Source organism: Osmerus mordax, chromosome 28, assembly GCF_038355195.1.
Source record: "Osmerus mordax isolate fOsmMor3 chromosome 28, fOsmMor3.pri, whole genome shotgun sequence".
Lineage (NCBI taxonomy): Eukaryota > Metazoa > Chordata > Actinopteri > Osmeriformes > Osmeridae > Osmerus > Osmerus mordax.
Window position 1 is genome coordinate 5,058,649 of NC_090077.1, and position 14,871 is coordinate 5,073,519.

Sequence of the window (14,871 nt, forward strand, 5' to 3'; positions counted from 1 at the left end):
AGAAGGGTGTAGGGATGTAGGTGTGGAAGACAAAGAAAAGGAACATGACCTCAGTGAAAATGTTACCATAACACAATAAAGCATTCCTTAATACCTCAACCCTGGTCCTCGGAACCCACTCGTCACTGGGAGTGGTAGGAATCACATGCAGCGGATGTCAAAAAGAAGAATTCTTTAACCCTTGTGTTATCTTCGGGTCATTCTGACCCATCAGTCATTGTGACCCACCGTCGTATCGCGACAACTTTACCGCATACAAAAATAAAGTGAGGAATTTTCTTTTAACCGTTGGGCTGTCTCAGACCCCCCACATTGCAAAGGTTAAAAGAAAATTATTTGTATTTGTTTTTGTATTGGGTAAAATTGGGTAAACACAACAATGGTTTGTTATGAATCTTTGGGTCATGTGACCCGAAAGCAGCACAAGGGTTTATCAGGTCTCCAAGAGTACAAAAAACTGGGAAAAATACCACAAAATATTGAAAGCTCTAGGTTATCCTCAAAACAAGTGCAAATAAACGATATGCTCCGGGATATTCCAAATAATAATCCAGACACGAGGAGTCTGACACCAACCCGGCAGTCACAGGAGTTCTGCAAAACAATCTGGCAAAGAGGAGAAGAACAAACGAGGTTTAAATGGAGGAACCAACAGCAACAGGTGTAAATTATCAAAGTAACGAGGTCATGAGCAGCCACAGTGACACACAGGAGGGGGAAGGAGGCTGATTAGCTTAGGGCCATGACACCACTGTCCGGCATGTTCTGGAACAGTGGTTCTCAACCCTGGTCCTCGGGACCCACTGTCCTGCATGTTCTCCATTTTCCCCTGCTCCAACACGTCTGATTCTAATGAATGGGTGTTTCTAAAGCTCAGCAGAAGCCTGATACGGAACATTCATTTGAATGAGGAGTGCTGGAGCAGGGAAACATCTAGAACGTGCAGGCCAGGGGCTCCTCAGGACACGCTGTCCTGTCTTATCTGGAGTCTCGAACATCAACAAAAATGTGGTCCGAAGGCTCGTTTCTTTCCCTATCATCACAAGACCTACGCATGTCAACCCAGGCACTGTAAGTGTGTGCGTGCCTGTGTGTGTGTGTGTGTCTGTGTGTAGACGGAGTGCCTTTAGTATGGGAAGCGTGGGTACCCGCTGGAGAGAGAGCTGTGCCCACCAGCTCTCGTGCCCAACGCACAGAGGCAGCGCCTCAGATAAGAAGGAGGAAGGGAGAGGCGTCCGAGAACAAGGAGAGAGAGGGAGATAAGCCGGCCCTTTCCATAACGGGGGTTGTTCATTTGGAACAAGAATGAGTCACAAGTCCTGTCCCCACAGTGCCAGATACTGTACGTGTTGGATAATCCAGTCCTCAGACGAGACACAGGCACACAGAGAAGGCAGGATATTCTGGGCTTCTGTGTTCTCTGGCCTGCGTTTGAATGGTGCTTCTCAGTTTGACCACACTGTTATTTTCCCATTGACGTGCATTCCGCTGTGGTGTATTCCTCTCTGATTTCATAAATCAGTGGCCAAACACACAGGTTTGTTATGCTAACTTATCATTGGACAATTTTCTGGCCTGGATGTCTGGTTTTGTTGATTTACAACTCATCAAATTTAAGTCACAAAAAGGGGAAAACAAAACTGGACACCATCTGTTGTTACGGTTTCAGCTTGTCCAAACCGAATGAGGTCTGGCATGGAATCAAACTATTCAGCATGAAGCCACAACACATCTTGATGCGGGATTCTCGTTTCTCAGAACCCAGAACAATGCCGTGAACGAGACGACCAAGAGCATCGAGACGAGACAGACATCCAGGCAGGCCTCTCGGGACATACGGAGACACTGTTCTGCCCAGCGTGTTCCTCTCCCGTTTCCTCCGGCACGGTTCCCCTCTATCAGTTGGCAGCTTCGACAGAACCCTCCGTATCAGCCCACGGTGCCATCCGTACACTTCAAACCCTATAGCCAAGGACCTTGACGAACACGTCGCGACACGGCATTATCGTGCAGCCGGTTTTTAATCTGGGGTTTGGGTTTACATTGGGGGCTCTTCCGTCCCGATGTCTCCCACTTCCCTTCGTCTCCTCTCCCACGGTGGGGGTGCGACAGCGTTGGCACGACACTGTGCCCAGCGGAGGTAGACGGAGGAGAGGGTGGCAGCGGAGGTGTCCTCGGGTATAAACACTGATAACGAGGAAGGGGTCGAGGCCTCCTGGATGTTGCCGGGGCCCAGCGTTCGGCCGGCAAGGCCCCCAAGGGGCAGGAGAAGGTCCCGTGTTATCGGCGCGTGGATAAGCGGGGCTCAACACCGGGATGCTAGCTCCGAGCCGCAAGATGAGGAGCTTTTCCTAGAAGACCTCACTCCTATAGACAGCCAAGTAGCATGTATGGCAGCACAAACGATTTTTCCTACCAAACGCGATTAGCCAGACACAAGTCTCGGGCACTGTTGATTTGAAGCGACAGTATCAGAAACGGACGGATAAAGTTCATTTTGGCAGAGTACCGTTCCCTTCGTCAAAGCCCTTAGTAGAAAGAACACTCCATCTCATTGGATACGCAGTAAGAATGACTTCATCCGTAAAGCCTCCTCCATCTGAACATCATCCACCTTTCCCCCAGGGATGGGGGTGGGGGCCTGCCCTGCCCCGGCACCCCCCCCCACCCCCCACCCCTCCACAGCCAAAAGAATGAGCCACACTCATTAAGATGTGGTCTATGGAATGGAAATAACCATCCAGTAATGGCTGTAACGGGGAGACTATTTCAACATTGAAGCAATTTAGCCTTTAAGGCTCCAGTTGGACTGTAAATGGGGAGATCCTTGAGATCTGCCATTCTGAGGTTTTTTGTACATGGAATTAAGGCTGGAGATTGATACTGGAGCAAGATTCTGTCAGTAATCGTTTTCTCTCTCCTTCTTTCTCTCAGAGATGACATTAAACCGCCTTTCTCACGGTGTCATTACGCGCGCACACACACACACACACACACACACTGACAGTCGGAGGCCTGAGGTTAATTTGGTTGGAGTCCGAGTCCTGCTGAGAAGTCAGGGGTCCCTGGTGAGTCGTAACATTAGAGCTGTTTGAAACAAACATGAGACAATGCTCAATTCAGCCAGGGTCACCCAGGAGCTGGGGGTCTCAATTAACACCTCTCCCCAGGATCAGGGTGGTCTGCCTGGGATGAAGCTAATGGGAAGAGCAGGGTTGTAAAGACTACAGTAACCATAATGGGATCAAATTGAGTTTGCATCCAGTGTATGACATTGAAGTAGAGGAGATGATTCATATTCCAGTTTCAGATACATGTAAAACTAGTACATTGTTGCTTGATGACAGGCAGACAAACACTCACGTTCACACCCACACATGTTCACACATACACAGATATGCAGGTGACTCAGTGTGTGGGCTTGTCATCACTTTACAACACCCTTACACACTTACACACATTCACACACACACTCACAAATAGCTATCTTTTACACCCCCTTTATGGCTATCTGTCATGGCTATCTTGTCTTTGTCAACAAGACCACACTAGCGGTACATGATGTTCAGTAAAACATCTGTTTTAGACCAGTAAAATGGGTCCAGCTCAACAGATAGATAGATATATCTCTTTTCATCTAACTCTGTTAAACCTTGAAGTAGAGGCATTTAGGAGATGTGCTTGTGTGAGCCGTAAACAAACCCTTTCCACAGATAATATCCAGGTGTTGCTGCTAGCTCTGGAACCTCAGAGTAAAAGGGCTTCTCTGACCCCAGTGCGGGTTTAAGAGGGGTGCCATCCATAGCTTTGCTACCCAGGTGGGGTCAGGGGCGAACAGGGAGGGCTGTTGTGTCGATGAAGTTTGAACTCCTACAGAATGCTACTCAGCTGCTTCTCTCCCTGCCACAAAGCTGCCTCTGACTGGGGGGAGGCACTGGGGCAAACCTGGCAACCCTACAACCAGATGGCAAAGTCTTGCGTTCGCGTCATCATCGTGATGATCCTCAAGTCTAACAGCCAATCATCACATCTGTTGTGCTCTCATAGGGCCAAACAAAGAGCCGATTTCAGCCTCGGTGTCATCATGTTCAAGGCTTCTTCATGTCCCGCTGCAGGGCAGGTGTAGGTGGCAGGTGAGGACTGAGAAGGACCTCTGTGTGTTCGCCCTTTGCTGGAGGCTCAGGTACAGACAGAGCTCGTCTCTGTATACATGTTCTGCCCTGCGGGACATCTGCTGGGGTTGATGGGTGAGCTAGTTTGGCCCAAAACAGACCTCCTTTCTAAACTCTGTCTGTCGCTGAATGAACAACATACTACATATCTCATATGGACTCGTATAGACCTTGTTTTCTGCTCAAAGCACAGCAAAAATATCACTGTAGAAAACACATAACTGACTGGAAAATATTTCCATTTGGAGATCAAATAAAAAGCTAAAAGTGCATTCATGATGTTGAAAAGCCATATATTTTCCCAAAAAATGATGGAGACAGTTAAAGTCACATTAGGGAAGAGTTTATGTTTGAGTAGGACTTCTTAAACACCTGCTTGGGAGCAGTTTAACGGCGACATTGCGTATTACACGTATGATTACAACTACAGGGGTCATATCCATAAAAGATTAATGTCAGGTTAAGTTCACCACCTGGTTCGATGTCTTTCTTCTGCAGCAGAAGGAAGCCTGTCTCATTTCCGTACCCTGAAATTATCCTGCTGAGAAGTTATGTTACACTTTTCAACTTTGGGGACATGTTCAGAAAAAGACCGAGAGGCAGGGAGGGGGGGAAAGGAGCGAAGAAAAGAAGCAGGTGTTAACCAGAGAGGTTGTTAACGTTTAATGCAAACAGCCTGCTGAGATTACCTACCTACCTACCGCACACACACACACGCGTGCATGAGACCCTGTTATACTCTTGTGATGACAGACAATGTGATTGAGGATATTCAAGAGATACCAAATGTAGGATACAGGAGATGTGAAAAGTGCAAAGTCAATGTAACAGATGTAACGTTAATAGACTGTAGAACTGTAGAATTAGGCCATGTCTTCTAAAGTACGTTTTGTTTGTTTGTTGGTGTTTCGTTTATGAGTGTTCGGTGTGAGAGTTTGTCCGAGGAAATCGGGCAACATTCTTAAGGAGACAGAGCTGCCAAAGAGACAGTGCTCATTTGCTCCTCTGTTGTCGCTGCAGAAAAACCAAAAAGAAAAATTTAATCACGCCTTTTCATCTCCTGTCTCTCTCTCTCTCTCTCTTTCACATTTAAACACACAGCAGTACGCAAAAACACAAACGCGTGCTTGTGGCTATTCCTTTGAAATGAGTCTTTTGTGCTGTGTCTTCTTGAATATCACAGAGGGCAGATCATAAATCAAGTTGTTGTGTCCACGGCTAACAACAGGCCTGTTTGACCGCGGCCTGCAGCCTCCTCCAGCCCCTGTAGTCTACCTGGGAAAGGGCCCCAGGACCCCTAATAACCTGCAGTCCAAGGGGCCTCACCTAACATACATAGGCATGGTATAGAAAGCACCAGTCTGTCGCACTCATCTCATGGTTAATCCTTAAACCAAACCCATTATCATTACCTAGCTAGTCTAGCACCATGACCGGTGAACAAATAGCCAGATTTAAGGCCCTTATTCGGGCTACCACCTTAGCAGCCTAAGGGGAACTGATTGGTTTACGGGTGTAGCTATTGTCCAGACACAATAAAGCTTATCTAGAAACAGCCCCCTGTAAAACCTCTCATGGGCTTCCTTACAACATGCTTGTACGCCATTATGGACGAACGTCCTTGGGGCGACCTGATGGAAGGTGACGGAGAGACTAGATAGCGGAGTGAGTAGGGATACCCCGTTTCAAAGGGGACGTAAAAAACGTCTGGCGTCGATGCCTTGCCGCACATGCAACCGTGAGCTCGTACCGATGGATACTCCCGTGCGAGCGGCTCACCTGGACGCCCCGGAGGCTCTTGTCGTACGACAGACGACAGCGGTCTGCCGAGAGGCGGAAGGAATACACCTCTGTTCCGGAAGCCTCACTGCCTCCTTCGCACTCGCCTCGTCTTCCTCCTTTTCCCGTCAAGGCCCGATGGAGGTCCTCGACGTACGCCTCTCTCTCCACACCCACGCTCCTCGCCTCCCTCGTCAACTCCTCCTCCGACACTGTAAACAACAATTTGCCGTTTTAAACATCCCCTTACGAACGGACGGCACAAAAGAAAAGAGTCGCCACCGACGGAAAGGCCCGAAAGAAAACACGTGAACAAAAAAGGGCCGGCTGCAGGCGTGTGGCAGTTTCAAGAAGCGCGGCCCTCGGGAAGCCGGGCCGAAGGGTGTCAGCTGGTCTCCAGCTGCTCAGAGGCGATCCAGGGTCCCAATTAGCGCAGGTTCAAACGCAGAAACGCACACGCGAGCGCACGCTGCACGCACACGCGGTACACGGAGAGAGGACACACAGACACATTCATGCGTATATCTGTCACAGTCCCTTCTCCGCCTGTCATCTCTGCAGATGGACAGGAGCAGGGGGGAGAGCAGGTATGCTCCAGGTGCACTGGGAGAGGAGGACAGTCATAGACATACACACACACGCATACAAACATGTACCGAACACACAGAGGAAAGATGCACATTGTTTACGTTTATTACAATACACTTAGTCTGAACTTTCATTTTTTCCCTGAAGCTGTGGCAAAACACTCAGCAGATGCTCTATGGGCAGACATAAGTCACTAGACACTGAATATTAATCATTTGAATTGCTAAACTTGGATAATAAAAAAAAAAAACGGAATTTGAATTACCTAATTTGAATTGGTGAGGTTGAATATTCAAGTCGAGTGATTCAAATTCTAATATAAATGATTCAAAATCGTTTCTAGTGACGCTGATATTTCTGCCCATTGCCTATATTTCTGCTCGTAACACTCCTCAAAGCCCCACCAAACATACACCACACAAAGACACACACACACACACACAAAGACAACTCTATGTTGTACACCTGTGAGCTGTTACTCTTGAGTGAGGAAGAATGATGAAACAAGGTCGGGGCTGCTCTCCTGGAACAGTCCACCAGTCAGAGTGTTGGGATGCATAGTTAGGCCAGGTGCCTCCTTCAGTACCGTGATGAGAGGGATATCTACTGAAAACACATTCTGGAAGCTCTCCGTGGAGAGAGCTTCAACTTCACGTAATTACAACTGTCATATGGCCTAGCCAGTATCACACTGTACGTCAATGGCTTGGCATGTCTTTGTGGCTATTTGAAGACTAAAAGTTGTGTTTTTGTTTTTTTTCTTTTGTTTAAATATAAAAAAATGCGAACGTTTTCATCGTAATAGTTTTGATCACTTTCTTAGTCTGTGCTGTCATACATTGCGGTTATACTATCCCGCTTGCTTATCTGTGAGGGACCACCCAGGTGTACAAACGGATATCCAGTGATCCCCACTGTTTGTGTGGCCGTACCTTCTCCCATCCAGGCAGAGCCGCAGTCACTGAGGACAACAGTGAACCCGGCGCCCAGGTCAGTGGCCCAGTCCACCCGCAGGAAGTAGGGCTTGCCTGGGTCCGACGACACGCCGATCTGGCGCACCGTAGCGCTCATGTCTGCCCCCCAGCTTGGACCTGTGCCTGGTGCTGCAGACCTGCAGGGATGGACAAGAGAAACACAACACCGTGAACACCCGTGGAGGAGCTTCGGATGAGGGTCATAAACGCCACCATGATAAATCTTAAGGACAGCCTCTACCCTTGTTTTGTGTTTTTACCCGCAAAGAGTAAAAAAAAGTATCTTGTGTTTTATAGTACATACCGGACCCCAAAAAATTCTCTTAGGGATTGGACAGTGCCTTCTGGCTTAATAGTGTTTGTGTGTATTGTGTGTGTGTATGCCTTGGTGTGTGCATGCAAACACATTCTAATCAAACAAATCACAAAAATCATTGGTTTTATAGTCTTGGGAAAACACAGCTACACTTTTACTTGATTACGTATGTCTTATGCCAGAAGCTGTGATTACAGCTTTCACGTGAGGTGAGAAGTGAGTCGGACATATTTTCTGCTAAGTACAAGGCAACTTGTGTACAGACTTAGAGAAAAGGGACGCTTAATTGGCAGTTGGCCATTTGGACACGTTTGAAAAAAAGAACGAAAAGATAATTGGCCCCTTTGGAGTGGAAGCCGTGAGTTGCGACGCCCAAGGAGCAAGTCAAGGTGACTTCAAACCAGGGCTAGAACGTCGAGTTCTCTCACCACACACATGCACATACTGTCTGTCCGCACAGAGCACCAGGTAGATTCAAGTTGACCTCAGGAGCCCCACACAGGGTGTGGGGTGTGGCAGGATTGAGGGGAAGAGAGAGAAAAGGGACACGGGAGGGAGGGGCTTCAACTTTAACCTCATAAAGGGAGCCTGGCTATTCATTAGTTATGGTACCATCTGCTGTTCGGGGGACGATGACCCTACTGTAATGACAGAAGGACACTCCAATTAAATAAACAGAGCTCTCTCTCTCTCAGGAATGGAGCGCACAGAGACAGGCTTCAAAGCTAACTCTGGAATCCTGACCATGCCCTATCCCCTGACTTGGGCCCAATCTCTGGATCCCTAAATCATCACTTCAACTTTCTGCCTTTCACCTCCAACACTCGTCTGCCCCCCTCCCTCTCTCTCCCTCTCTTTGTTCCTGGATCCTCTGTTAGTACCTCCATTCCCCCTGCTCCTGTAATCACGTTTTCTATATTTATAGTCTTTGACTTGAATTGCATTTGACAGTTTCTGCTTCCCTTATCAAAGGTAGAGTACAGCTGGAGAGGCAGGTTTGAAGCAGGTCCAATCCTCGGTTAGGGTCATAAGAAAATGTGATAACAGTAATCCAGAGATTAAGAGTGAATATTTGCATTCACATCAGTAGAATGCATTTAACCCCCGTGCAATGTGTCAGTCAGCGTGGGCACGAGCCAATCAGCTCGTGGACGCATGATTGACAACCTGTGACTTGGTTGATGGATGTTGCTGAGCAAGCGCGTCCAAACCCCTTCATCTGAAGCTTCAAAAAGCCTCTGCGATACTTTCAATGAAGTGCTTTTTTCTTCTTTTATTAGGCTATATCACGTTATCACTCACATAAAAAATATATATATATTGATCCCTCAATAAAATCCATAAATCACTACCAAAGCATAACGCAATGTTGACACGACTGACCAGCACCATAGTTCATTGTTTTAAGTGAAGTGACCGTTCGAGGGTGGACACTGCCGTCATACAAATTGGACATCTCACCTGGCAACCTTCGTTACATTTGAATAACACTGATGCCCTGCTTTGTTCTGAGGTTAAATGCCAAACTTCTTCCAATATTTGGCCGGGTTTATGACTGAAACAGCTGTACCATAGGGGTCAAGCACTGAAGACATTGGTAACTTCACTTGCTAAGGACAAACCGTCCAGTACAAGCCTTGCAGCTGACATGAATAAGTAGGGAGTCAGGTGGGAGTCAGGTGGCTGAGCAGGTGGCTGAGCGGTTAGGGAATCGGGCTAGTAATCTGAAGGTTGCCAGTTAGATTCCCGGCTGTGCAAAATAACGTTGTGTCCTTGGGCAAGGCACTTCACCCTACTTGCCTCGGGGGAATGTCCCTGTACTTACTGTAAGTCGCTCTGGATAAGAGCGTCTGCTAAATGTAAATGTAAATGAATAATGGACCGTCCACAGAGAAGCAAGGGTCAGAGTTCAACACAGTGTGGTTCAGGGCAAAATGCTCAGTCACAACGCCTTAACTGAGCTCCATTTCCCCAAACGAGCTGCAAGCCAGAGAAGACAGTTTGACAGAAGGGCAGTGTTGTACTGGACACGCGTCAACGGAATTTGAGGCTGTCGCACTGTACTGTACACTCTGTCTTGACATGCTAAGGCCTTGAGGTGCAATTTAATGTAAAGCAAGTCTGATTATAGCCCAAAGCGGACGCTGTTGATGAGGTTGGAATGAGGTGATGATTGGTTAAAGCCTAACAGTGTGTTTCCGAATAGGCGTGATAAGACATTGAGCACTATGCTGTCCCCAGGTGATGGATGCAACTGAAGGGTGATTCACCTCTTCTGGAGCCACATAAGAAGCTGTTCCACAAAAGACTAAACCCTTCACCCCTTTACCTAGACCTAACAAGCCAATAGCCTTGGCCTAAGCTTAGGATGTGTTTTTCAGTCAGGTTTATTCATTGCAAAAAAAATTGGCCTAAGCACAGCAGCAATGAATCATCATTAAACACTAAATATTTTTGGAAACAGCCTCGGATAATCCTGTTCAAAGTAAAACAAATGTTCCAATGTAGCCAAGCAACGAACACAGGACAAGCCTGAAGACTTGTGAATCTCCTTGTAATCTATATTGAGCCGGCTCACAATACAGCCTTGCATAGAACTCAGCAGTAAGAAAGAGTTACGGTTGTGAGAACTGGGGTGAAGCCATACATAACCTCAGCCCCTAATTCAAGGTGCTTGTTAGAGATTAGTGGTTCCCTAATAACACAGACCACTGCCAACACAGCCACGGCCGGCCAACCAGCAGTGTAATTAACTCACATTCCCAACATGCTCTGCACTAACTTGTGATTTGCTCATAGGCGGGAACATCAGAGAAAGCTCTTTTTAGGCCTACTGTATGTGTCACTCCGACAACAGAGGAATGTACCGGGATCTTCTACAGAGGTCTCAGCAACAGTACGGATTAGCATGAGTGCACACCAAGCACACTTACCTAAAAATGAGGTTTGTTTATAGGAAAAGTTAAGAACATGGGGTTAACTGAATAATCATGTCTTGGTGGGAACTGCCTCATTACTAATCCAGCCATGTTACACATCCTGCCTGAGGGATTCCACAATCCCTCTGGGAGCTCATGTACCAGTGTCTCCATTCCAACAAATCATAACAACAAACATTCACAGCTAAATCCCATCAGCACGTTTGCTGTAAAATACATTGATTTATGTGTGGTTTCAATACCCCATCGCTTTCCTGCTTACTTACATGGCACAAGAGGAGTGTCTGGGACCTAAGGGTTGGGGGGAAGTGGGGTGGGGTGGATCAGAAAACATGGTTTAAATGTGATCAAGATGCTGTCACTTGCGCATGGCTGTAGGGAGGAGACCCATTGTGAAAACCTTGTGAGGGAAGTGGACCACAAGCATTTCAGTCTAACGTCAGCAGGGCACAACGTTCCAGAGGCATCATTTACAGTAAACCTCCAATGGCTCCATGACAGATTTTCCTTACCCCAACCTCTTTTTGCTTCTCCAATTACACTAGTATTGAACAATTAAGACAACACTGTAAGGCCATAATTTACAGCAATTATTCTCTCAAAGTGCTCGATTCTAGCCTACGCCCACCCTAGTTGTCAAGTTATAACCCTTTTACCTAATTTCTGAATTTCATTTGCAAAACATGACGTATAGTGTAGCCTTTTGTATGGAAATACAAACCCAAAAATGCAGTTGTATAGCACAGTTGTTATAGCCTACTTCAGTTGTTGAATCCACCCCAAATGCAATGATTTCCGCGTTCCTGAGAAGCATGTGTTTAGTTTTGATTTCAATTCATATAATCTAGTCTGACGTCACGGATGCTCTGCTGTTGAGCATCAGAACTGAACTGTACACATTGTACACCAAGAGATGTCCACGTAAAGACGACACAATCTAATTAACACCCTAATATTTATTTTAAGCCTATGTGTGAAGAATTACACCAAAAAATCATTTTCATCTGGTGAGCAATTTTGTTTGTTTTACTTCTTCAAGCAAACGCATGTACTGCGCATTTTATCATGTTGTCTGACAAGCCCGACATATTCAAGTCTTAGCCAATCACAGACTGCCTCCCTTCAGCCACGCATTACGTAAGTTCCAGGGACTACGGGGAAGTGTGATGTGGCGTTGAGAAAACCAACAACAATGGTAAGCTGTTGGCATTCAAACTAAATTAACCTGTTAGCTACATGATAACTCTAACCGTGGCAAAAACCCATGTTTCACTCCTTCACCGCTATTCACTTCATATTGCGATGCGTCTTATTTGTTTTATGATGAAGCTTCGTAGTGATGGTGCCAGCTAAACAGTAGCAATGTAGCGAAAACTAGCAAGCGTTATATTAGCAGCTAGTATTGAGGATTCCATGGAAAGAGCCGTCTTGTTGTTGCTTGTCACACTCTTTTACCTCTCACTTAATTGTACTGGGGGTGCTTATCGTACATTTACACGGCAACAACCACGAAGTTGTAGCTTTTAGCTATATCTTACTATCAACCCATTCTATGATAACAACCTTTGCCTTGTGCTGTGCGAAGTGGTGCCACGTCTACGATATACAGTGCATGCACGCCATAGGCATAGGGCGAGCCAAGTGAGATTGGTCTGCATTGCATTGGATGTCACAGATATCCAGTGTCAGTGAGACACCAACTACAGTTTCTCCGTGAGAAGCTGCTCTACAGTTAGACTACAGCTGGTAGCTAACTATTATAGCTAACTCCAGGTGCAGATCGGAGCGTGGCTTGTAGGGGAAGCAGTATATGGATGCAGCTGACTTGTCGGTTGTTTTGAAGCTTATTACACTGGGACATACCTGTAATGAAATATTGGTTGCGAACAAATGTGTAATTCTCTTTTTCCGTCCACACCATTTGCCCTCTTCCGCCCCCTCTCCGTGCAGTCTGCCATTTTCAACTTCCAGAGTCTGCTGACAGTGATTCTGTTGCTCATCTGTACATGTGCTTACCTGAGAGCCCTAGCCCCAAGTTTGCTGGACAAAAACAAGACGGGGTAGGTACCTCACACAGCGCCGCCCCCCCCCCCCCCCCCCCCTTTCAGCAACACCAAGTAGTCCTAAAGAAAGTTGGTGTGTTTCTGAACTAATGAACATGCCAGGAGACCAACCATTTAAATATTCATCTTCATTAACATAGAGCCATTATATTTTTGGGAGAACACCATCCATGATTTACTCTCTAATAAGTCTGGGGCATCATTAGATATAGGGAGGACTTTCCCCAAAGGGAAATGCATCCTTTTGCTCAAGATTAATTTGTTGTCTCGAGTCAGTGTTTTTGTTCCTAGTCTGTCACAACCCAATTTCTTGAACTAATTTTCTTAAACTTTTATAAACAAAGGACGTCTCATGTAGTTGTCCCTTAGAGGATAGCTGTTAATGTAGAAGGCTTTAAGCGAGATCACAGCCTGCAGAAGCTGTACTGCAACATAGTTACAGAACAGTGATATTTCGAATGGTATGCGGAAACCCTCTGGCGAGTTAGGGACCGGGTTCATTTGCATACGGTGAATGAAAATAGCGTCCCCACTGACATAAACACAATGGAGTTGCCGGTGTGAAGTGACAACTGGGAAAGGAGATATCTTTTATCAGCCTCCACGCCCGGAATGAGAGTCCCTACAAGGGTGCGGATGTGGCCTGCCCTGTCTGTTAGCTCGGCACCCCGCGGTGGACGATGCCCTGCTCCGGTCTCTGGCCTGCGTTATCGTCCAGTGGTCACCACGGTGACCGAGGGAAGCCTGGCTCCCTCCCACGCCAGCAGCTCATCCTCAGCGCCTGGCCCTATATTTAACCCGCTAATCCTCCACCAACACCGGTCAGGCCTACACCAGGAGCCGGATGATAATGACTCCACTGCTAGGTTTGGAGCCCGGGTATTTCCGACTACGTTTTGATCTTTGTCTTCTAAAGAAAAGAGGGTCAGCCTGGCTTACATAATGGTTTTGTAGACTCGCTCGCACAAATGTTGCATCTGAATGGGTTAACGCAGGCTGCAATAGTGAGAGGTTGCAATCGCTGCTTCACATGGTTGAAGCTGTAAGGTATAAGTATTGAATCATACCAATTCATTTGTATTTACTATTTTCTTTAGGCTCCTGGGGATTTTCTGGAAGTGTGCCAGAATAGGTAAGTGAGTTGGTCTGTGAATAACATTGACGTGTGTGGATATTAAGCTGTCAAACCAATATGAAATCCCTCGCTCTCTTCCCTCTCTGACAGGTGAACGTAAGAGTCCCTGGGTGGCCTGTTGCTGTGTCGTCATGGCGTTCAGTATCTTGTTTGTACAGTAGCGTAACGCACAGCGGAAGGATGTGAAAAGGGAAGAACCGAGAGGGACCACGGACATAACGATCCAAGAAGCACAGCCGAAAATCCAGTTTCAGTCACCTGGACAGTGGGGGGGAGACCCATCACGGCCACAAGTCATGGTTATGTCGAGAGGTGGCGAGAGGGGGTGGTTCTTTGTATGAGGGTGGGGCCAGGGGTGTTGTCGTTGCCCCACAGTGTGAGCGACTTTCACCATGGATTCTGTTGTGTCGGACCAATGTTTCCTCTTCTGAATCAAGAAAACAAACTGTCTCCCTGTCTTTTGGGGGGTGGGGGTGGTCCAAGCAATTCACGCATCTGTCTGTTGTTCTTAAACCTCTTTTGTAACACTTTTTTTTTTAAACATCGTCATCAACTAAGTAAGCCCTATCCAATATGTAAGATCTGTAATGTCTAATAATCAGCTATTATCAATTTCACAAGTAATTTTGTGTCTGGAAATGGAAATGCGTGAGAGTCGATGTGATCTCGCTGTCAGCTTGCTGTATCTCTAGTGTGGACTGGGCGGTATCTGTTGTGTATTTAGGATACTCGTTTGCAGTGATGATATACTTGGATGTCGGTGAGGATTCCGGATCGAACGAGCTGGTTGCAACCAGCCGAGCGGCTTCATTCATGTCTTAATGTTCACCTCAGAGAGCAGTGGTGGTTTTTACAATGTGTCATTTTGGCGCTATTTATTAAATAACCGTTTTTTCGAAATTCTC

At 46.7% G+C, this 14,871-nt stretch overlaps 2 protein-coding genes across 2 annotated transcripts in view; one reads left to right on the forward strand and one right to left on the reverse strand.

Annotated features, from left to right (window-relative positions):
- The window catches only part of LOC136938074 (DNA repair protein XRCC4-like), a 28,390-nt gene extending 16,818 nt beyond the window's left edge, over positions 1–11,572 (reverse strand). The window contains exons 1-3 of the mRNA XM_067231300.1: positions 11,490–11,572; positions 7,472–7,650; positions 5,952–6,163 (exon numbers count right to left, since the gene is read on the reverse strand). Of these exons, the coding sequence (XP_067087401.1) occupies positions 5,952–6,163; positions 7,472–7,610 (351 nt within the window). The 5' untranslated portion in view covers positions 7,611–7,650; positions 11,490–11,572. The remainder of the gene's footprint in view (positions 1–5,951; positions 6,164–7,471; positions 7,651–11,489) is intronic.
- A 341-nt stretch (positions 11,573–11,913) lies between these two features.
- LOC136938063 (protein kish-A) lies at positions 11,914–14,871 on the forward strand. The gene is made up of 4 exons (XM_067231288.1): positions 11,914–11,963; positions 12,719–12,828; positions 13,929–13,963; positions 14,057–14,871. The coding sequence occupies exons 1-4, from the start codon at positions 11,961–11,963 to the stop codon at positions 14,125–14,127; spliced, it is 219 nt and encodes a 72-aa protein (XP_067087389.1). The 5' UTR covers positions 11,914–11,960; the 3' UTR covers positions 14,128–14,871.

Excerpts from the sequence above, each read along its gene's own strand:
- LOC136938063 (XM_067231288.1), top strand. Across the intron at positions 12,829-13,928 it reads CTGGACAAAAACAAGACGGG|GCTCCTGGGGATTTTCTGGA; the intron begins GTAGGTACCTCA and ends TATTTTCTTTAG. Across the intron at positions 13,964-14,056 it reads CTGGAAGTGTGCCAGAATAG|GTGAACGTAAGAGTCCCTGG; the intron begins GTAAGTGAGTTG and ends CCTCTCTGACAG.